This window comes from Neovison vison, chromosome 1, assembly GCF_020171115.1.
Source record: "Neovison vison isolate M4711 chromosome 1, ASM_NN_V1, whole genome shotgun sequence".
NCBI classification, from domain to species: Eukaryota; Metazoa; Chordata; class Mammalia; order Carnivora; family Mustelidae; genus Neogale; species Neogale vison.
The window spans coordinates 239,821,039-239,843,653 of NC_058091.1; the positions used below are offsets into that span (position 1 = coordinate 239,821,039).

At 40.6% G+C, this 22,615-nt stretch overlaps 1 protein-coding gene across 1 annotated transcript; it reads right to left on the bottom strand.

The window, feature by feature from the left end:
• Positions 1-25: 25 nt before the first annotated feature.
• On the bottom strand, positions 26-22,461 carry PAIP2 (poly(A) binding protein interacting protein 2). The gene is made up of 4 exons (XM_044226429.1): positions 22,341-22,461; positions 5,080-5,243; positions 3,777-3,956; positions 26-1,047 (listed from the first exon to the last, which is right to left on the bottom strand). Exons 2-4 carry the CDS (start codon positions 5,215-5,217, stop codon positions 991-993), a joined length of 375 nt encoding a protein of 124 aa, XP_044082364.1. The 5' UTR covers positions 5,218-5,243; positions 22,341-22,461; the 3' UTR covers positions 26-990.
• Positions 22,462-22,615: the final 154 nt, after the last annotated feature.

A 22,615-nucleotide genomic window follows, 5' to 3' on the forward strand; every position in this document is an offset into this window, starting at 1 on the left:
AGTACCAAGAAACACAAGCATCAGCTCAGTTCTACTATTATTTATTTTTTTAAATATTTTTGAAAAAATATAATTTTTTTACAATATTTTCAACTTAAACACTATTCACACTGAACACGTATGGCAGCTTAACCTACCCAAGTATGAAGTTTAAGAAGCCAAAACTGTTCTAGCTTTGTTAAAAGAAAAGTTGTGCTGTAGACTATTGTAGTGATGGTTAACAAAGCAAGGAAAAGCACCACTCAAATCATGTTACTATTACTTTGTTCAGGGGATTATGATGGGTCAAATGTTTGCACTTCACATAGGCATAGCTATGATGCAGTGACTCCTCAGAAGATGCAGTTCTCAAATTACATACTTCCTCAGATGTAACATTAGAAGAACTACTTCTTATGTGACAAAATATCATCGAAGCCAGGACTAGTTATCATCTGATTACTACCCTTGTAACCTCAGTAACCAAAGACATACTTGTCTATAAAGAATTATTTCAAATTAACTAACAAGGCCTTCTTCAGAAAAAGGAGATCCTTTTTGATAGTTACAAATGCAAACTGAAGTCTCAACTTAGAAATATACCTAACAACTAGAACTTAATTTAAATGTACTCATTTTTAAAAAGTTTAGACATCAACAAGCATTCGCTAACCCTAAGGGACTAGTTTAGCCTCAAAAAAGACAATTCACTAAGATTTAGAGGTCATTTTAATTTGGTGCTTTGTCACAACTTGACTGGTGCTTCTTTCCTCGCTGTCTTCACATCAAGCCATGGGGCCAATCCTATTTTCAGTAAATGTTTGACAGCTTATTACTTAATAACAGTCTCAGCACTTTTATTAAGCATGCAAGACTAACAAAACTTTGGCAATGCATAAGTGTAACACAGTGACAAGAGAGAGCTTTTACAATTAAGTCTTCTAATACTGCCTTCACAGTGTGGAAATTGTGCTACATCCACCAAAAGAGGGCCCCGTCTACTCAAATATTTTAGTACTTCACCCCAGGAACAAACTCCTTTGCATTTGGATTCAGATTGCTCTTGACCTGGAAAATAAGTACATAAAAAAAAAAAAAAAAGGCAAATTCATTAACAGATGGCTTCAGATATTTAGAAGCATTCAACCCAGATCCACATGCAAAAATATCCTCCAAAAAATAGAAAACAAAAGAACTCAGATTGTAAGGTTAAATTTAACCCCCAAAAATCTATCTACAGCAGGGAAAGAAAGAACCAGAGATAAACTACGTATTTATATGAAAATTTATCACCTTCTAAAATGAAAGTAGGAACTGAAATTAAATTTGCTAAAGTGTAACCAGAAACCCACTAACTTCACACAAACTGAAAAGGTGTCACAGAATGAGGAATTCTGTTCATTTAACTATGATACTTGATTTTAACCATTTCGTACTACGCAAAAATATTAAACAAGGGTTGAAATGATGATTAAAGTAGATTGGAGAATTGTTTATGGATTAATTTTGCTCATGATCCTCACTAATAACATGGAGTTATCTTTCTAAAATTGCTGTATTCTAATTCCCACAGGAAGCAAGGTTTGTAACAGGAAAAGAACACTACATGGGGAATCAGAAGACCAAAGATGGAATTTCATCACTGTTCCTAACTAGCTTCCTATGAAAGGCTGGATAAGTCACTTCCTCTGGGACTCTTAAGAATGGGCCAAAAAGTCTCTAAGGGCCACCATTCCATACCTCTAAATCTTTATTTTCCTAGACAGACATGTCAGTATATTGAGAATAGCTGGAAATTTGCCTCCACCACAGTTGACAAAAGATGAAAAGAAGTCAAGATGTATTCCAGGCCCTGAAATGTAGGAATGCTGAGGCTTTTTTAGAGGGAATCTGAACCCCCTATATCACTTACTTCAAGACCAAAGCATATTAAGTAACATGTTGGAGCAATAATTTAATTTTAGTTTCTTAATTATACACAACCATTCCTTGGATAGGACATACATAGTCTCACTTCTCGCAAGTGAATTATTTCTAAACTTTAAAGTGTGAGGTTTAAATAAAAAAGCAGTATTCTTCAATGTGTCATCTTTTGGCAGCTATAAAAGAATGAGAAGGAATTAACATAATTTCAAATAAACCAAGTCGAGTCGAACAAACCAGTTTCTAGGCAATTATAATGGGTCCACATTAAAGTTATACATTATGGGGTGCCTGGGTGGCTCAGTGGGTTAAGCCTCTGCCTTCAGCTCAGGTCATGATCTCAGTCCTGGGATAGAGCCCTGCATTGGGCTCTCTGCTCAGCAGGGAGCCTGCTTCCCCTCTCTCTCTGCCTACCTGTGATCTCTCTGTCAAATAAACAAAATCTTTGAAAAATTAAAAAAAAAAAAGGTTCTACATTATGACCAGCAAAGGACTTTACTCATCAGAGTAACCAGGATTATTTGTGGAATAACTAATGCAGGCATAAGCAAGCATATCTCAATGGACTATTCATATCACATATCTGCTCAACCGACTGTCATTTACTGCAACAGGTCTATCCTACAATGTAAATTTCTATGTTTTTCAAATAGCTCTTTAGAAGAATGGTTCCCGGGGCGCCTGGGTGGCTCAGTGGGTTGAGCCGCTGCCTTCGGCTCAGGTCATGATCTCAGGGTCCTGGGATCGAGTCCCGCATCGGGCTCTCTGCTTGGCAGGGAGCCTGCTTCCTCCTCTCTCTCTCTGCCTACTTGTAATCTTTCTCTGTCAAATAAATAAATAAAATCTTAAAAAAAAAAAAAAAAGAAGAAGAAGAAGAAGAAGAAGAATGGTTCCCAAATGCCTGATGGGGCAGGCGGGCAGTATGCACTAGGAGGGCTTTTTAAAACTCAGCATGCCTAGACAACTGATTCTACAAGTCTGGGATGTAGCTGAGGGACTTATTTTTCTTTTTAATGTTTCACAGGTAATTATGATGTATTGCCAGGGTAGGAAATCACTGCACAGTGAAAAGACAACAACTGCAAAAAATATTTCAGAGTCTAGGAGTAAATTCCAAAGAACTATCTTGTAAAAGCAATTAGAGATTGTCAATATGATCAGAAAGGTCAACATTAGGACTTCAAATCATTTTATCTTAATTTTAGCAAATAACTCTTCAGGTTCTACCCTTGTACTAATGTTTATTTGTCGTAATTCCTAAAAATACCTTTTACTGCAAATATACTATCCCCAGCAACAAAACATGGAAAATAGATAAAAATGCGAATAGGTTTGTGTTCCTACAAGTTCCAAGAGCTTGTAAAAGTCCCTATTAAATCCCAGTTCTAAATGGGAGTTAGTGTAACTCAATGAAAATCTTAGGTCGGGATAAAAAAAATCCAAATTTTCACCTTTCAGATAAAATTTTGAAAATTTCGCCAAATGTTTAAGGCAAAATTTAAAAGAGCAAAACCTCTTTATCAAGCTACTTTTGTATAGGCAAGTCACATGGACATACTGTATACTTTTTTTGGATTAATGCTTTAAGATATTTACATATCCCAGGGCAACATAGTTATTAAAACTAAAAGCAACTGCAAGAAGTTTGTTAGTCTGCAAGAAGTTTGTTAGTCTGAGACTAGCCCCAGAGTGTCGTCAGAAGTCACTCCATGTCATAAGTGAGGAGACCAGGAGGCTCCTGCTTCCACAGTAAGAAGCAGTACAATTTCCGAAGGGGAAGAAACTTGTAGAACTCTTCTTAAACAGATGAATGCTGGCTTTTCCACTTAGGGGAACGATGAGCTAGTTTTTAAAAAGATGAAAAATAACTTTACCACAAGATCTTCCAGAGAAGAGCCATCACTGATAACAAGGTCATTAAATTGGTCTTGGATTTGGTCCATAGTTTGTGGGAGATCTCGAGCTGGAATAAACCACTCATGTTCTTCTTCTTCCTCCAGCATTTCTTGGAAGCAGCGTTCAATAAATTCTTCTTCCCATAACTCCTCTTCTATCTGGATTTATAATATATAAAGGGTAATTTATAGAACATTTGATAAGACATCACTAGGAACAGCTTAAAATATCTTGAATTAAAGCACTTAAAACCACAATATTGTAACCTTCTCCTCTGCTTCTGTGCCAAGAAAAAGAAAAATTTACCACAAGAGTAGGAAAGACCTATTTAGGAGTTTGTGGTCTTTGTCTTAGCAGAATATTCTTTTTTCCAGCAGAATATTCTTTTTTCCACTTAGAGTGATGGGGAAGTAATAAATAAAGGAGTGTTTTCACTGAGGAATTTGTCAGAATTACCTGTGATACTTTAAAACTACACAAACCCTAACCCGACCCAAAAATGACTAAAATTCTATAGAGGCTACGTAGGGTTGGGGTATGGGTAATTAAAAACAAACCAAAAACAGATTTATGGTAAAATCAAACTGGCTACTGATTACCAAAGCCACAATCAGGGACGAACTAGACACAAGATGGAAATAGATGCCAGAAATATATGGGAATAAAAGACAACATTATCAATGTAAGAGCACGATCTAAAGGTGAAAGTGGTGTCAGGTTTTTAGCTTATCAAATTAAGAACCTCAAGTGAAAAAAATTGCACAATTCTGTATGTTAGTACCTATGCCTGTCTGCTCCTGATTTATATTCTCTTAAGAGCAATCTGGCTGATGCAAGCAGTAGTTTCCAAACCTAACTGCACAATGGAACCATCTGGGAGTTTTTTTTGTTTTTGTTTTTTTTAGTTTTTTTTTTTATTAATCTCTACATCCAACATGGGGCTTGAACTCACAAACCTGAGATCAAGAATCCCATACGACTGAACCAGGCAGGTGTCCCCGGATCTGGGAGCTTTTAAAAAACAAGTTTTCCAGGCTCTACCCTAGCACTCCTGAATGAGAATATCTGGTGTGGGACCCTGCAAAAAGCTCCCTAAGTTATTTCAGTGAGCAGATAAACCTGGTAGTAATCAGCATTCAAATAAAATAGGAGTGGTGGCATATAAATCCATATATTTCATATATAAGGGACCAGATGAAAAGCAAATTACAGGGACAAGTACATCCAAATTGAGGGCTGTCATGGGCTATGAGAAAGATCATGTTTGTACACAAAACTAACTTGTCTGTTGAATTCCTCTTCATTTTCCATCCACATGTACTCTGCAAATGGATTGTCATCTTCATGAGAATGACCATTAATAATCACATCTTCATTGATGATGCTTGGGCTAGTACTGCTGCGACTTGGATCTTTCATGGCTGGCGTTAGTTGTCGTTTTTAACCTTCAAAGAAGAATAGTTAATTTTGTCAGTCATTCTTTCAGGTTTTTTTTTTTTTTTAAAGATTTTATTTATTTATTTGACAGAGAGAGATGACATGCAGGCAGAGAGGCAGGCGGAGAGAGAGAAGTAAGCAGGCTCCCTGCTGAGCAGAGAGCCCAACGCAGGGCTCGATCCCAGGACCCTGAGATCATGACCTGAGCCGAAGGCAGCGGCTTAACCCACTGAGCCACCCAGATGCCCCCATTCTTTCAGTTCTTAACTAACGTCTATCACCACCAGGCATCACAGTTAGGTACCAAATGCACGTGATATATCATGCAACTGGAAAGCTTCAGTATTTATCTCAAATGATCTTAATGTTTAAGAAATAGCTGCAAACAGCCTAGATTCATCTATTATTTTCTGGTAACCATCGACAGTAATCAACTCTTTGAACGTAACTCCCAAATCATCTGATTTTTAAAAATATTAGATATGCCTTGCTTTATAAAATAAGCATGATGTGGAAGACTTAAGTCACTAAAAGTTACTTTATGAAAAGCAAATTCAACTTTTAAAAACTGGTATTAAAAAGCCCAGACAGAGACTGCAAATGAAAACAGACTTTAAAAAAAAAAAAAAAAAAAAAAAAGGGACGCCTGGGTGGCTCAGTTGGTTAAGCAGCTGCCTTCGGCTCAGGTCATGATCCCAGCGTCCTGGGATCGAGTCCCACATCGGGCTCCTTGCTCTGCAGGGAGCCTGCTTCTCCCGCTGCCTCTGCCTGCCATTCTGTCTGCCTGTGCTCGCTCTCTCCCTCTCTCTCTCTGATAAATAAATAAAATCTTAAAAAAAAAAAAAAAAAGATTTTATTTATTTATTTGACAGAGAGAGAACAAGAGAGGGAACACAAGCAGGAGGAGAGGGAGAGGGAGAAGGGAGAGGCTTCCCCCCGAGCAAGGAGCTCAACGCAGGGCTCAATCGCAGGACTCTGGGATCATGACCCAAACCAAAGGCAGACACTTAATGACTGAGCCAGCTAAGCGCACTGAAAACAGATTTTAATAACCTCTTGGTTCCTCAGTTTCAAGGAACAGAGTGCTCTGGATCTTTTATCCTCTTTTTTTTTTTTTTTAAAGATTTATTTATTTGAGAGAGAGAGAGAGAAAGAGAGGGAAAGAATCTCAAGCAGAATCTGTGCTGAATGTGGAACCTGGGCTCAATCTCACAACCCTGAGATCATGACCTGAGTTGAAACTAAGAGTCGGAGGCTTAATCAACTGAGCCATTGTTTTACTATTCTGGATCTTTTGACTTCATAGCATACTCTCTATTTGCTTTATCTCTGTCAAGTCCCTCCATGTCTGGATTTGTCCACTGTACAGTGTCAAGCATCTAATCTATGCAATATGCATGGTTTTAAATAAGATATTATCTACAGACTTTTTCTCTTTAAAGATTCTGAGAAAGCGAGTGTGAGAGAGATCATGGGCAGGGGAGGGGTAGAGGGAGAAGCAGACTGACCACTGAAGAGGAAGCCCAATGCAGGACACCATCCCAGGACTCTGGGATCATGACCTGAGCCAAAGGCAAAACACTTAACCAACTAAGCCACTCAGGCGCCCCTACAGACTGCCTTTTAAACTCTTTTGTTACTTTTATAGTATGTAATAAATATCTTTCCATGAAAGTTGATGAAACTCCCCTGCTGACAGAAAAACTTCCAGACTAAGTAAAAATGAATTTTCCAGAAGAAAAAGGACGGAACATCCCCAAGTTCACAGTAAAGGGTACATCAAGAAAATGCAACTTTGGGAAGCAGAGAGTTTATTATTATTAACCTCAGCATTCAAGGCATAAAGCAAAACTCATTATGACGGGCTCAGTGAGGGAGATCCCCTATAACAATGTGAAAGCTATACCTCAAATGAAGTTCCCTAATTTTCCTCCTTGGTTCTCTCTCATCTCCTCCATGAACCATTCCATCAGCATCTCCATCTATCATGTCAAGGTTACTGATAAGCCTACTGGACATATCCTCTCTAACAACATTGTTGGGGGGGCCAACCCACTCTAATACTTTCTCCAGGTGCCCACCTCCGAAAGTGTGGGCTTCTTCTTCATTCCACACTGCTCTCCTCCTTTGCATTCCTGGAGGACACTTTCCATCTTGAGATTGTTTTTCTGCTTCCTCTTTCTGCAGGGATCAGAAGCAGTCTTCCTAGTTTAGCCCTGAAATCTGCTGCACCAATGGACCTAAAGACCTGCTACCGATCAGGGTCAGCTTCTGCGACTTCCTCCTTCCATGGGCTACAGGCTCATCAGTCTTCAAGACAATACCAAACCCCCACAGAGCCACAAACGATGAACGGACTCCAACTAGCTCAAGCATCCAATCTCTTTTTATGTGAGTAAAAGCAGAGCAGTTTCTTATACACTACTCAATAGGTGATAACATAACCTAACCCAGCTGATATATTGGTGGCTCAAAGTCTGAAGCAGGGGTGCCTGGGTGGCTCAGTCTTGGGCATCTCCCTTTGACTCAGGTAATGATCCCAGGGTCCTAGGATTGAGCTCTGCATTGGGCTCCCTGCTCCATGGGAAGCCTGCTTCTCCCTCTCCCATTCCCTGATTGTGTTCCCTCTCTCACTGTCTCTTTCTCTGTCAGATAAATAAATAAAATCTTTAAAAAATAAAAATAAAAATAAAACAAAAGTTTGAAGCGTTAAGTTTCAGATTCTAATTGTAGAAATAAAATGGCTAAACCTGGGTTTACATTTAACAAGAGTCATTTGCACATAAAATCAAACAGCAGTGTGACTGGCACCAAAGGGAGGAATCCGCATACCTAGCATGAAGAAAGAGTTTTAAAAATCTTAAGGCTGGGGCACCTGGGTGGCTCAGTGGATTGAGCCGCTGCCTTTGGCTCAGGTCGTGACCTCACTGTCCTGGGATCGAGACCCACATCAGGCTCTTTGCTCAGTGGGGAGCCTGCTCCTCTCTCTCTCTCTGCCTGACTCTCTGCCTACTTGTGACCTCTCTCTATGTCAAATAAATAAATAAAAATCTTAAAAAAAAAAAAAATCTTAAGGCCTGGGGAATCTGCATGGCTCAGTCAGTTAAGCATTCAACTCTTGATCTGGGCTCTGGTAGTGATCTCAGGGTTGTGATATCGAGCCCCAAGTCAAACTCACAACCCTGATATCAAGGATCACATACCCTACTGACTGAGCCAGCCAGGTGCCCCTTCTTTAGATTCATTTCATGGACTTATCCTTAAGACTGTGTTAGTATAATAAAAACTCGTATCATTCATATGACATGAATTTAGTCTCTTAAGCTGAGGGGGGGCGGTTTCCTAGTCTGACACACACAAGTATATTCTGAAATACTGACTACTACTTACAATACCATCATGGTAGTGACATTTTTAGTTAAGAGGTCTTCAACTAAAAATTAGTAAGATATTCTGCCCTAGTTATATTGTATATATATGAAAGAAAGGCAGAGACAGACTAAGATTTAAGTGCTAGAGTATGCGTAGAATGAAAACATGATCTGGGGGGGTGGGGGTGTCTGGGTGGCTCAGTGGGTTAAGCCTCTGCCTTCGGCTCAGGTCATGATCTCAGGGTCCTGGGATCGAACCCCGCATTGGGCTCTGCTCAGCGGGGAGCCTGCTTCCTCCTCTTTCTCTGCCTGCCTCTCTGCCTACTTGTGATCTCTGCCTGTCAAATAAATAAATAAAATCTTAAAAAAAAAAAAAAAGAATTAACGGCCCCCTGGGGTGCTTGGTTGGCTCAGTTGGTGATCTCAGGATTGTGGATTCAAGCCACATAAGAGGTGTAGAGGCTCTTAAAAATAAAATCGTAGGGGCACCTGGGTGGTTCAATCTTGGGTGGTGACCTCAAAGTTGTGTGATAGAGCCCTGCATTGGGCTTCTCACTGAACATAAAGTCTGCTTCATATTCTCTCTCCCACTCTCTCAATAAACAAACTTTAAAAAAAATTAAAATAAAATCTTAAAAAACCCAATAGCCCCAAACTCCTCAAATGTGATGAAATCCATGTTACTCGACATATCCAAAACGTTCAACAAACTCTTAACTCAAACTTATCCACATCAAGACACATTATAATCAAATTACTAAAAGACAAAGAGAAGAAATAATCTCCAAAATAAGTAACCCTACATACAACAGATCCTCAAAGTAAGATTAACAGTTGATTTCACATCAGAATCCACAGAGGGCTCCTGGCTCAGTTGGTTAAGTATCTGCCTTGGGCTCAGGTCATGATCCTGGGGTCCTGGGCTCCTTGTTCAGTGGAGAGCCTGCTTCTCTCTGCCTGTTGCTCCCCTGCTCATGCTTTCTCTAAGAAATAAATAAAATCTAAAAAAAAGAAAGAAAGAAAGGAAAGAAGGAAGGAAAAGAAAAAAGAGAAAAGAAAACCATAGGGACCAGAAAACATATTCAAAGGGCTGAAAGAAAAAACGAAACTATAATTCAAAATTAAGGAGAGGGATGCCTGGGTGGCTCAGTTTGTTAAGCGTTTGCCTTCAGCTTAGGTCATGATCCCGGGGTCCAGGGATTGAGTCCTGCTTGGGCTCCGTGCTCAGTGGTCAGTCTGCTTCTCCCTTTGCCTGATGCTCCCCCTGCTTGTGCTGACAAATAAATCAAACTCTTTAAAAATTTTTAAGGAGAAATTAAGACATTCCCAGGTACGTAAAAAAAAATGAGAGGGGCACCTGGGTGGCTCAGTGTGATAAGTGTCTGCCTTCGGCTCAGGTCATGGTGTCAGGGTCCTAGGATCCAGTCCCATGTGGGCTCCCTGCTCAGCAGGGAGTCTGCTTCTCCCTCTCCCTTTGCCCCCAACCCTCACCACCCATACACGATCATGTTCTCTCTCTCAAATAAATACCTAATCCTGGGGCACCTGGGGGCTCAGTGGTTAAAGCCTCTGCCTTCAGCTCAGGTTATGTCAGGGTCCTGGGACTGAGCCCCACATTGGGCTTTCTGCTCAATAGTGAGCCTGCTTCCTCCTCTCTCCCTCTCTGCCTACTTGTGATCTCTGTCTGTCAAATAAATAAAATCTTTTAAAAATAAATAAATAAATAAATAAATACCTAATCTTAAAAAAAGAGAGAGAGAACATGCATCACCAGTAGACCTGTCCTATAAGAAAAGCTAAAGTGAGTCCTTCAGGCTGAAACAAGTATACTACACACTAACTTGAATTCACCTGAAGAAATAAAGAACACTGGTAAAAGTAACTACACAAATATGGAAATCAGTAATAATGTACTTTTGGCTTTTAACTCCCTTTTCTCTATGTGATTTAAAAGACAAATACACAGAACAATAATTAGGTATCTATGTTAATGGACACACAATGTATAAAGATATATTTTGTGACAATAACATAAGGCAGCGGGAGGAGGATACAGTGCTACATGAAAAGAAGTTTTTGTGTACTCTTGAAACTAAGCTGATACTAGTTCAAACTTGATGTCAACAAACTAAGGTGACGACTAGGAAAATAACTTTAAAAATATAAACAGTATGGGGCGCGCCTGGGTGGCTCAGTGGGTTAAAGCCTCCACCTTCAGCTTAGGTCATGATCCCAGAGTCCTGGGATCGCTCAAGCCCTGGAGCCCCGCATCGGGCTCTCTGCTCAGCAGGGAGCCTACCTCCCCACCCCGCAGCCTGCCTCTCTGCCTACTTGTGATCTCTGCCTGTCAAATAAATAAATAAAATCTTAAAAATACATTTTTTTAAATACAAAGAGTATACAGCTGTCAAATATCATCATCCCATCTGAAGGCAGCCAGAAACATTTTTAAGACTCCAAAGAGTCCATGAGTTCCAAGCTCCTCTAGCTAAGAAAAAGCTTTTCTCCAAAACCAGAAACCTAAGAAAGCTGGAACACAAAAGTACCTAATTTGCTTGAGTGATGTCTCAGGACACAAAGTAGATAATGACTTGACAAATACAGTAAAGAAACAACTGGAAACAAAACCATACCAATCTGTTGCTATCTTGTTTTTGCTCATGCTTCAATCTATTTAAAACTGGCAGAAATGGGGCACCTAGCTGGCTCAGTCAACAGCCCACCAGACTCTCAATCTTGGGGTCATGAACTGAAGCCCCACTTCGGGTACACATAAAACCTTAGGTGTGCCCGGGTGGCTCAGTCAGTTAAGCATCAGACTCTTGGTTTCAGCTCAGGTCACAATTTCATGAGAAGTGGTATGGAGCCCCAGGCTCAGCAGGGAGTATGCTTGAAGATTCTGTCCCTCTGCCCCTTCTCTCAGAAGTGCACTGTGGTTCCTTCTCAAGTAAGTAAATAAATAAATCTTAATAAAAATTTTAAAAAAATTTTTTGGGGGAAGATTTTATTTATTTGACACAGAGAGACATGAGAGAGGGAACACAAGCACGGTAGTGGGAGAGGGAGAAGCTGGCTTCCCACTAAAAAGGGGGCCCCATGTGGGGCTCGATCCCAGGACCCTGGGATCATGACCTGAGATGAAGGCACACGTTCATCCAACTGACCAATTTTTAAAGTAACATACCCAGGTGTCTGGGTGGCTCAGTCGGTTAAGTGTCAGACTCTTGTTTTCAGCTCAGGTCACGGTCCATGCTCAGTGGTGTGTCTGCTTAAGGATTCTCTCTCTCCCTCTGCCTCTGCCCTCCCCTGGCTCATCCTTTCTCACTCTCTAAAATAATCGTTAAAAAAAAAAAAAAGAAAGAAAGAAAAGGGGCGACTGGGTGGCTCAGTGGGTTAAAGCCTCTGCTTTCAGCTCAGGTCATGATCCTAGGGTCCTAGGATCAAGCCCTGCATCCGGCTCTCTGCTCAGCGGGGAGCCGCTTCCTCTTCTCTCTCTCTGCCTGCCTCTCCCCCTACTTGAGATCTCTGTCAAATAAAAAAAAACTTAAAAATAAAAATTTCTTAAGAAAAAAAAAAAGGAAAAAAGAACACAGTAGTACTAACTCAGAACAAGTAGCTTAATATATCTATTGGTTAAAATATTTGTATATCTGTAATATATATTTATAATAAGATTTCCCTAAATGAAAACCACGAAATAGTAAAAACAGTAATGTATCACCTTATGATTGCTTTGTTTTCAATCATCATTTAACAGTTTCTGGATAGCAGATGTTTGTACACAGGAAATTTTGTTGGGAAAGGAAGCATCGAAGTGAAAGAAATATATATACAAGTACACACTACTTAGAAAAGAAGCAAAATACAGGTTAGATGTACAAAACAGGCCTAACACCAGGTGCCTGGGTGGCTCAGCTGGTTAAGTGCCCAACTCTTGATTTCAGCTCAGGTCTTGATCTCAGGGTCCTGAGTTCAAGCCTTGTGTTGGGTTCTACCCTAGGTGTGGAGTCTACTTAAAAAAAATGAAAAACAAAACCAAAAAACAAAATACCCAGGTCTAACATATATACATTTTTTCCTGTCCATCTCCATTCCTACCCACAGGTAATCAGTGTTAAGTGCTTAGTGTGTATCCTTTCATATTTTCTTGCTTATAAAAACACACAGAGAGGATTTATGTATTTTAATAAAATCATACTAAATAAATTACATTAAAGATCCATACCAGTGGGTACCTGGGTGGCTCAGTGGGTTAAAGCCTCTGCCTTCAGCTCAGGTCGTGATCCCAGGGTCCTGGAATTGAGCCCTGCATTGGACTCTGCTCAGCGGGCAGACTGCTTCCCTTCCTCTCTCTCTGCCTGCCTCTCTGCCTATTTGTGATCTCTCTCTGGCAAATAAACAAATAAAGTCTTAAAAAAAAAAAAAGATCCATACTAGTCAAGGTGTACAGGTGTATCTCGCCTTAAAGAAAAAAAAAAAAAAAGATTTTATTTATTTGTATTTATTTGACAGAGAAAGCGAGAGAGCACAAGCAGGCAGTGCAGCAGAGGGAGAGGCAGGCTCCCCACCGAGCAGGGAGCCCAACGTGGGGCTCGATCCCAGGACCCTGAGATCATGACCTGAGCCGAAGGCAGATGCTTAACGAGTGAGCCACCTATTATGTCCTTCTTAATGGATGGAGCAGCACCAATTACTCAACTACTTCTGCCTCTGATGTGTATCCACATTCCCAGGGGTTTTTTTGCTACAAACAATCCTGCTTCAATCACCGTATCACACATATCCTTTTCTAGGTATGCTATCAGTGTTCTACATTTTCTTAAGTGGGAATAACCAAGTCAAAAGTCAAAAGCCACCTGCCTCTGTAACTTTTAGATTGGGGGGGGTACCAAATTATTTGCCACAAATGTGGTAATGGACCTGTAATATACTGAGTGCTCCCATTTCTTTATCTTCCACAGTTCTGGACATAATATATTTTAGTTCTGCAATTAGACTCAAGTAGAATCTCACTGTTTTCCTTTACACCTTCTGGGATATGCTTATCTTGCTTAAGAAGCCTTTTCCTACCATGCGGTTTTCCTTTCTACATTTTCTCTATTGTTATGGTGTCACTTTTTTTACAGATGAATCTTTAATTCACATGAGACCCTAAGTATGATGTTAAGGATCTGTATTTCCCCCATATGAATAGATCACACATCACTAACCAAATAACCAATAACCAAAGCTTATTTATTTCCCAAGCTTACCATAATTAAATTCCCACTTATACTTTGTTTCTAGAATACTTATTCTGTAATTGTATAATGTATATAGTTTCATCTTCAACTATTTTGAAAAATTTTAAACCTATAGGAAAGTTTTAGAATAATACAGTGAACACTTTCTACCTTTCATCTACATTCACCAAGTTTTAAGATTGTGCCATGGTCGGGCGCCTGGGTGGCTCAGTGGGTTAAGCTGCTGCCTTCGGCTCAGGTCATGATCTCAGAGTCCTGGGATCGAGTCCCACATCGGGCTCTCTGCTCAGCAGGGAGCCTGCTTCCCTCTCTCTCTCTCTGCCTGCCTCTCTGCCTACTTGTGATTTCTCTCTGTCAAATAAATAAATAAAATCTTAAAAAAAAAAAAAAAAAAAAAAGATTGTGCCATGGTCATTTTCTCTGTATCTTTTTTTTTGCTTAGGTGCGTATGGGTGGTTCAGCTGGATAAATGTCTGCCTTTGGCTCTGGTCCTGATCCCAGGGTCCTGGGATCAAACCTCACACTGGGCTCCGTACTCAGCAAGGAATCTGCTTCCCCTTTGCCCCTCCCCACACTCAGGCACTCTCTCTCTGAAATAATTAATCTAGAAAATAAAAATTAAAAAGAAGTGCTGCCATGACATATTTTTTAAAAAACTTTTATTTTTTTTTAAAGGTTTTATTTATTTATTTGACAGACAGAGATCACAAGTAGGCAGAGAGAGAGGGGGGAAGCAGGCTCCCCGCTAAGCAGAGAGCCCAATGTGGGGCTCGATCCCAGGACCCTGGGATCATGACCGGAGCTGAAGGCAGAGGTTTTAACCCACTGAGCCACCCAAGTGCCCCTTAAAAAAACTTTTAAAAGCACTGAAGTGTTGGGGTACCAGGGTGGTTCAGTTGGTTAGGCATTTGCCTTTGGCTCAGGTCATGATTCCAGGGTCCTGGGATCGAGTCCTGCTTCGGCCTCCCTGCTCAGTGGGGAGACCCTGCTTCTCTCTCTCCCTCTGCTAATCCCCCTACTTATGCTCTCTTGCTCACTCTTCCTCTCTCAAATAAATAAAATCTTAAAAAAAAAAAAAAATGCCCTGGGGCGCCTGGGTGGCTCAGTGGGTTAAGCCTCTGCCTTTGGCTCAGGTCGTGATCCTAGGGTCCTGGGATGGAGCCCCACATTGGGCTCTCTGCTCAGCAGGGAGCCTGCTTCCTCCCTCACTCTGCCTGCCTCTCTGCCTACTTGTGATCTCTGTCTGTCAAATAAATAAAATCTTAAAAAAAAAAAAATAAAGTGTTAACATGAAAGTAAAATAGAAATTCCTAGAGTGAAGTAGAACTTTAAAAGATTTGAGAGAATGTGTAAACATGCTCTCTAAATCTAAAAAATCTTTTAAAAAGAACATACAAATGGCCAATAAATACATGAAAAGATGCTCAGTATCACTGACAATGGGGGAAATGCAACTCAAAATCACAAGATACCACTTTACACTAAAACGGCTATAATAAAAAAGATATGAACAAGTACTGGTGAAAATGAGAAGAAAATGGAACATTTACTGCTGATGGGAATGTTAAAATGATGCAGCTGCTTTGAAAAAGTCTGGCAGTGCCTCAAAAGATTAAACATGGAACCCAGCAATTATACTCCTAAATATATACCCAAGAAAAATGAAAATACATGCCTACACAAAACTTGTACACAAATGTTCACAGCAGTATTATTCATAATAGTCAAAAAGTGAATAAAACTCAATAGTCCACCAACTTATAAATACCATATGGTATGTCCATACAACAGAGTATTATTCAATAATAAAAACAAATGAAATACTTAATACATGCTATAACATAGATGAACACTGAAAACATTATGCTAGGGGTGCTTGGGTGGCTCAATTGTGATGGGGTTCTGGAATGGAGCTCTGAGTCAGGCTCCCAGCTCAGCAGGGAGTCTGCATCCCCCCCCCTTTCCCTCTGCCCCCCCTTCTTGTGAGCTGTAGCACACTCTCTCTCAAATAACATCTTTAAAAAAAAAGAAAACATTATGCCAAAGCTAAAGAAATCTGTCACAAAGCACTACATGTTATATGAAAGCTAAGGGGTAACAAGGTTTCTAAAATTGATTGTGGTGATGGATTTACAACTCTGTGACTATCTTAAAAATCACTCTGCTGTGTACATTAAATGAGTTAAGTGCAGTGAATTCTAGCTCAATAAGAACTATACTACTCATTGCCTACTGGGATAATGAGGTGGCAAGAGATATTTTGTTACATCTTTTGAGTCTTGAATGGATGACTTATTAAAAATTCAACTTCCAATAAACAAAACCTCTAATTTCACTTATTTTTCCTACTTACTTTATTATTTTTTTTTCACTTTATTTTCCCTCCCTTCCTCTCTACTTAATTTCAACCAATCTGTTACTGTTTTTCAAGGTGACAAACATGCTTATTTTCAACTTTTCATTTAATAAAAATTGTTCCTAAATTTCCCATGTACACAGAATTTATTTCTTATCAGTCTTAGGTAATTACAAATTATTTAATTTGTAAATAGCCAGAGATTATTTGGAAGAATATTTTTTAAATTTCCAAGTGGTTAAGGTTCTATACTTTGGTATCCTGATTTCTAGTTTAATTTCATTATGTTATAAAATGCAGCCAGAAAAACCTTCACTTTTTGGGATTTGTTATATATAGTTTTGTTTGCAGACAAATGCAGACATTGCAAAATGTCCCTTGGGCATAAACAGAAAAATGTGTGATTTCTATTTCTAAGGTACAGTTGTACACACACACGCGCGCGCACGCATGCACATACTATCTTTTTTACTTCATCTGTTAAATTCTTCAAGTGGTATATTCAAGTTCTCTACTATAGTTAGATTACTTGACCCAGCTCATAGAAATTTATCATTTTGAGGGACACACAGCTCAGTTGGTTAGGCATCTGCCTTCAGCTCAGGATTCCAGAGTCCTGGGACGCATGCACATACTATCTTTTTTACTTCATCTGTTAAATTCTTCAAGTGGTATATTCAAGTTCTCTACTATAAAGAGTTAGATTACTTGACCCAGCTCATAGAAATTTATCATTTTGAGGGACACACAGCTCAGTTGGTTAGGGATCTGCCTTCAGCTCAGGACTCCAGAGTCCTGGGATTGAGTCCCACATCTGGCTCCCTGGTTCAGCAGGAGTGTGCTTCTCCCTCTGCCTGCTTTTGTGCATGCGTGCTCTCTCTTTCAAATTAAAAAAAAAAAAAAAAAATCTTGGGGTGGTTGGGTGGCTCAGTCGTTAAGCTTTTGCCTTCAGCTCAGGTCATGATCCCAGTGTCCCAGGACTGAGTCCCATATCGGGGTCCCTGCTCAGGGGGAAACCTGCTTCTCCCTCTCCCTCTGCTGCTCTGCCTGCTTATGCACTCTTGCTCTGTTAAATAAAGAAATAAAATCTTAAAAAAAGGGGGGGGTTACCCGAAAATATTTTTCTTTTTTTATTTTAAAAGATTTTATTTATTTGAGGGAGATACAGTGAGAGAGAGCATGAGAGGGGAGAAGGTCAGAGGGAGAAGGAGACTCCCCACGGACCTGAGCCAAAGGCAGCTGCTTAACCAACTGAGCCACCCGGGCACCTGAAGATACTTATTTCTCAGCTACTACAGGTCTGAAAGTATCTTTTGCTTTTGTATTTGAATAAAATTATTAAAGGGGGGTAGATTTACACCTGTCTTTTCTATTTTCTGCAAATATTCCAGCTTTCACTGTTTTATTCTTTCTTTTGTAAAGATCCTGTTTATTTTTTTTAATTTTTTTTATTTTTAAACTTTTTTTTTAAAGATTTCTTATTTATTTATTTGACAGAGAGAGATCACAAGTAGGTGGAGAGGCAGGCAGAGAGAGAGAGGAGGAAGCAGGCTCCCTGCTGAGCAGAGAGCCCGATGTGGAACTCGATCCCAGGACCCCCGAGATCATGACCTGAGCCGAAGGCAGCGGCTTAACCCACTGAGCCACCCAGGTGCCCTGTAAAGATCCTGTTTAGGTGGGAGTCTAATATGAGAGCCTAACACTAAAACTCAGAGATTTCATCAGATTCTGATTAGGTGAGAGCAGGTTTTTTTCCTATTAATGCTGTCTAGTGCTTTCAATCCACAAGCTCACATATTCAGCTGTTTCTTTTCTTCCAAAATGCCTCTTCCACATAATGGTTTCTATAAAATTTTAAAATGTGGATATCCTTTCAGTCTTTTTTTTAATCATTTCAGTTTTAGAAACTTTCTTAGTTTCATCTCTTAAGAATTTTCATTGAAATTCAAACAGAGGGGTGCGCCTGGGTGGTTCAGTCGATTAAGGGCCCAAGTCTTAATTTTGGCTCAGGTCAGGATCTCCGGGTCCTGGGATCAAGCCCTGATTTAGGCTCAACACTCAGCAGGGAGTCTGCTTGTCCCTCTCCCTCTACCCCTCCTCCTGCTCATTCTCTCTCTCTCTCTCAAATAAATAAAATCTTAAAAAAAAATTGATTTTCTTAAAAAAAAAAAGCTGATTCCACACCTTTTCTTATCCTACGTACTCTATTTTGAACTACTGTTATTCCTTAACATTATTTGCATACACATTATTATCATAATTAGTTGTCTCTCCAAAAGTTAGAGAGGATAAAGAAACTTCTGCTTCAGCTTGTTTTCCATTTAAATTTGTAAGCAGTACTAAATTTTCTGTTTTAAAGTTTGGCAGTATACATTAATGATTAAAAGCAGGGGCTCTGGAACCCAAAGACAAGTTTTAACCCCTCTCTGTCTCAGATTCCCTATCAGTGGAAAATAATAATAGTATCTAGGTACAGAGCCTGGCACACGACACTATTACCTATTTTGGTGCTTATTAAACATTTCGAGCAATTAAAGGTTGCTGGAGCAAGGTAGAAGGTTAAAAAAAAAAACCACATGTTAAAAAACCTGTAGAAGTGAAACAACAATACAGAATGAGGACTTTAATCCTAATCTCAACTAGTGTAATGAAGGTGATCTGGTGAGAGTAAGGATGGCTCAAGCACTGCCTATCATCACTGCTGATAAAAGCTCAAAGCACATCAGAAATACCATCCCTATTTATAAAAAGTGATATAAAATATAAGCAGATGGGGCTGGATAGCTCAGTTGGTTAAGCATCTGACTCTTTGATTTTGGCTCAAGTCATGATCCCAGGGTCATGAGCGCCAGCCCTACCTGGGCTCTGCAGCTGGGTGTGAAGCCTGCTTAAGATACTCCTTTCCCAAGGCGCCTGGATGGCTCAGATGGTTGTGTCTGCCTTCTGCTCAAGTCATGATCTCTGAGTCCTGGAATCAAGCCCCGAGTCGGGGTCCCTACTCAGCGAAGTCTGCTTCTCCTCTGCTTGTTCTCTCTCTTTCTCTCAAATGAATAAATAAAACCTTAAAAAAAAAAATTCTCTGGGCGCCTGGGTGGCTCAGTGGGTTAAGCCGCTGCCTTCGGCTCAGGTCATGATCTCAGGGTCCTGGGATCGAGGCCCGCATCAAGCTCTCTGCTCAGCAGGGAGCCTGCTTCCTCCTCTCTCTCTCTGCCTGCCTCTCTGCCTGCTTGTGATCTCTCTCTGTCAAATAAATAAATAAAATCTTTTAAAAAAATAAATAAATAAATAAAATAATAAAAAAATTAAAAAAAAAACAAATAAATAAAATTTAAAAAAAAATTCTCTTTCCCTTTCCCCCTCCTCTTGACTGACCCCGCTCCACCCCCTGCTCTCTCTCAAAAAAAGTCAACCCCCCCCAAAAACACAAAGAATCAATAAATGTAAAAACGCAAAAATCAAAGTTAACAAAAAAAAAAGCAGAAACAATTCAAACCTCTGCACCCGCACTATTCAATATGTGGCCAATAGCTACATATGGCTACTTAAATCTAAACCAATTAGAATTGAGTAAAATAAAAAATTTAGTTCTTTAGTTGCACCTGCCACATTTCAAGCGCTCAATGGACATATGTGCCATTAGCAGTTATCTAATTGGGACAACACTGCTCTAAACATTAAGGAAATTTAGAACGAAAGAAAGGAAAAATGTTACTAAAACTGAACCTCAGTCTGCATCAAATGCAAATTACTAATGCAACAGGGTGGTCCAGATCGCAAAGGGATCACTTGGATAACTTTAATCTTGGACTGGGTCCTAATCTATGATACGCCACAAACCACCTAGAGGATCCTGAGTATGTCACTAAACCACAAGCAGGACGGTAAAATGGTTAAGAGCACATATCTCTAGACTACTTGGGTCTGAATTCCAGTTCTTACCAACTGTGTTAACAGTGGACAAGTTAATTCACACCTATTACCTGTTATCTTTATTTTACAATAGTACTTACCACCAAAAGAAGGTGAAGATTAAATACCTGTAAAAGCACTTAGAACAATGACCAGTATTACTAAGTGCTACAGAAATATGTGCCTAATAAAATAATCTTTCAATCTTTCAATCAAATAATCTTTCAATACTCTATTTCCTCAATTTCAAAATGGGCAAGATAAAATTTCCTCTACCTATTCCATAGGTTATAATGAATAAGGTTATAAATTACAAGAACATGTAAGAGCACAAAAGGAAGGAGGCGGAATACTTATTTTCTACTTTCTTTCAATGCTCACAATGTCCATGAAATTGCTATGCTAACAGATTTTTATGTTTACACTTTCTATTGAAACTGGAGCATTACTCTCTAGAGTTATAAAGGGGTAGACCTAAATAAGGTGTACCGTGCCTACTTAAGGAAAAGCCTACTACAAACTTACTCTGTTCTTAAGAGATTAGGGATCATCTACCTCAATTGGAGCTCCTTAACAGCAACATGCAATATATTGTAATAAAATCCTCCCAGCTCTCAAGCTTTTAACCATCACCGGAGTTTCCATTGCCTAACACCCATCCCTTAAAGAAAGAGATAAATAGGCTGTCATTTTTGGAAGTCACCTATCTTTATTTGTCGTAGACACTTTTTCGTGAGAGAAGATTAAGTTTTGTACAAATTCACAATTAACAAGTAGCATAAACAAGCTAATTTGCTCCAAATATCCTTTCACATACTGGAATCAGAAGTACAAACCAACACCAGGAATTACATTAAAAATCCATAGACCCGGGGCGCCTGGGTGGCTCAGTGGGTTAAAGCCTCTGCCTTCGGCTCAGGTCATGACCCCAGGGTCCTGGGATGGAGCCCCACATCGAGCTCTCTGCTAAGCAGGGAGCCTGCTTCCTCCTCTCTCTCTCTCTGCCTGCCTCTCTGCCTACTTGTGATCTCTACCTATTAAATAAATAAAATCTTTAAAAAACATAAATCCATAGACTCTTTTCTTATTTCCAAACATAACCTGCAGCCGTTGAAATGTCAAAGGCTATTTTTAAGAAAATGCAGACCAACACCCGCTCAACTGCAATCTGTGAAAAATCATGCCACGAGACTACAATATTAGCCAGCACACGAAAACGTGTCTTCTGTTGAAATAAATGTCAAAAGCTGTCAGCTGTTAAGACTTTTTTCCCACGGCAAATTAGAAGCCAAATTTCTTCTAGAGTTTGAGGTTTCGGTGAGGTGACGGGGCTGCAAAATTAGGGAAAGCGAGACAACTAAACAAGCAGAAAAGGTCCCTTTCTGAGTCACCAGAAAATCAAACTGCTGGCTGCTTCAACAAATATTTTTGAAAAAACAAAGTTCACCACAAGCCACGTAATTTTTGTGGTAGTGGGGAGTAAGCACATAGTGGAAGGGAAATTAAGAGAAGCAGAATCCAAGAATACGAACTGGATGGGCCCTTAAAGTTATCTAGCTCACAACCCTCCCCGAGCAGGAGTCCGGCCCCCCTATCCTGAGCATGAGAAACAATATAACTAAAATAAGGAGTAAGTGACGGTGAAGAAACGGAAGAAAATCGATCAGAAAGGTACTGGCCCGTGGACGGTCGCATAACGCTCCTAGGACGCTCGCCAGCCCGCCAGTCCCTTTGCCCCTTTCTCTTCCCCCACCCAAGCTTCGGGAGCAGCGCGCAAGCGCAGCAACTAGGAGCTGCGCGTGGCGACGCGCAGGCGTAAACTGGGGAGAAACAATGAGCTTTGTTGCCGAAGCGGCAGTGGGGGGCAGGGGAAAAGGGGACCAGGGAGGAGGTGAAGAAAGTGGGGGGGGGCATGAGAAAGTGCTATCCCGGCAACCCTCGCGCGCCACCGAAGACCCGGATAGAGTGCTGCGAGATCCAAATCATAAATAATAATGACAATGAGAAAAAAAGCGACGGCCATTTCTCAAAGAAGAAAGAGTCTAAGTCGGTCCCAGCTCATCCCTCGACGCTACTAAAGGTGCAAGGAATAAAGGAAGCCATATGAGGCTTGGTGGCGAACAACCCGGGGCCCCTCCAGGCCCCTTAACCGTTGCCGAGGTGCTGTCCCTCGACCGCTGGGGTCGCCGCACCCTTCTGGCCGCTCTGCCCGAGGGAACCCCTCACCCAGTGCACGGCAGCGGGGACGGCAGCCAACGAATCCGGTCGGCCTCCGCGGATCTCCACAGGCAGCGCCGCTCCCCCGCTCGACGCGCGCTTCGCCCGCCGCCTCCCTTCTCCAGTCCAAACAAACACCCCAGCCCGGAAGTGACCTCACTTCCGCCGTGTCGGCTCCGCCCCCTCGTTCTGGCAGCGCTGCCCTCTGAGGCCACTAGAGAGCGCGCAAGAGAACGCGCGAGCCCCAGGTTTTCTTCGCATCCCAGGCTGCACGCTTGTGCGTG

What these genes read in the sequence shown, in the direction of transcription:
- PAIP2 (XM_044226429.1), bottom strand. Translation starts at nt 5,217, where the DNA reads ATGAAAGATCCAAGTCGCAGCAGTACTAGCCCAAGCATCATCAATGAA. An exon ending in AAGAGGAATTCAACAGACAA is followed by an intron (nt 3,957 to 5,079) that starts GTTAGTTTTGTG and finishes TTATAAATCCAG; the next exon opens with ATAGAAGAGGAGTTATGGGA. An exon ending in CTTCTCTGGAAGATCTTGTG is followed by an intron (nt 1,048 to 3,776) that starts GTAAAGTTATTT and finishes CTTATTTTCCAG; the next exon opens with GTCAAGAGCAATCTGAATCC.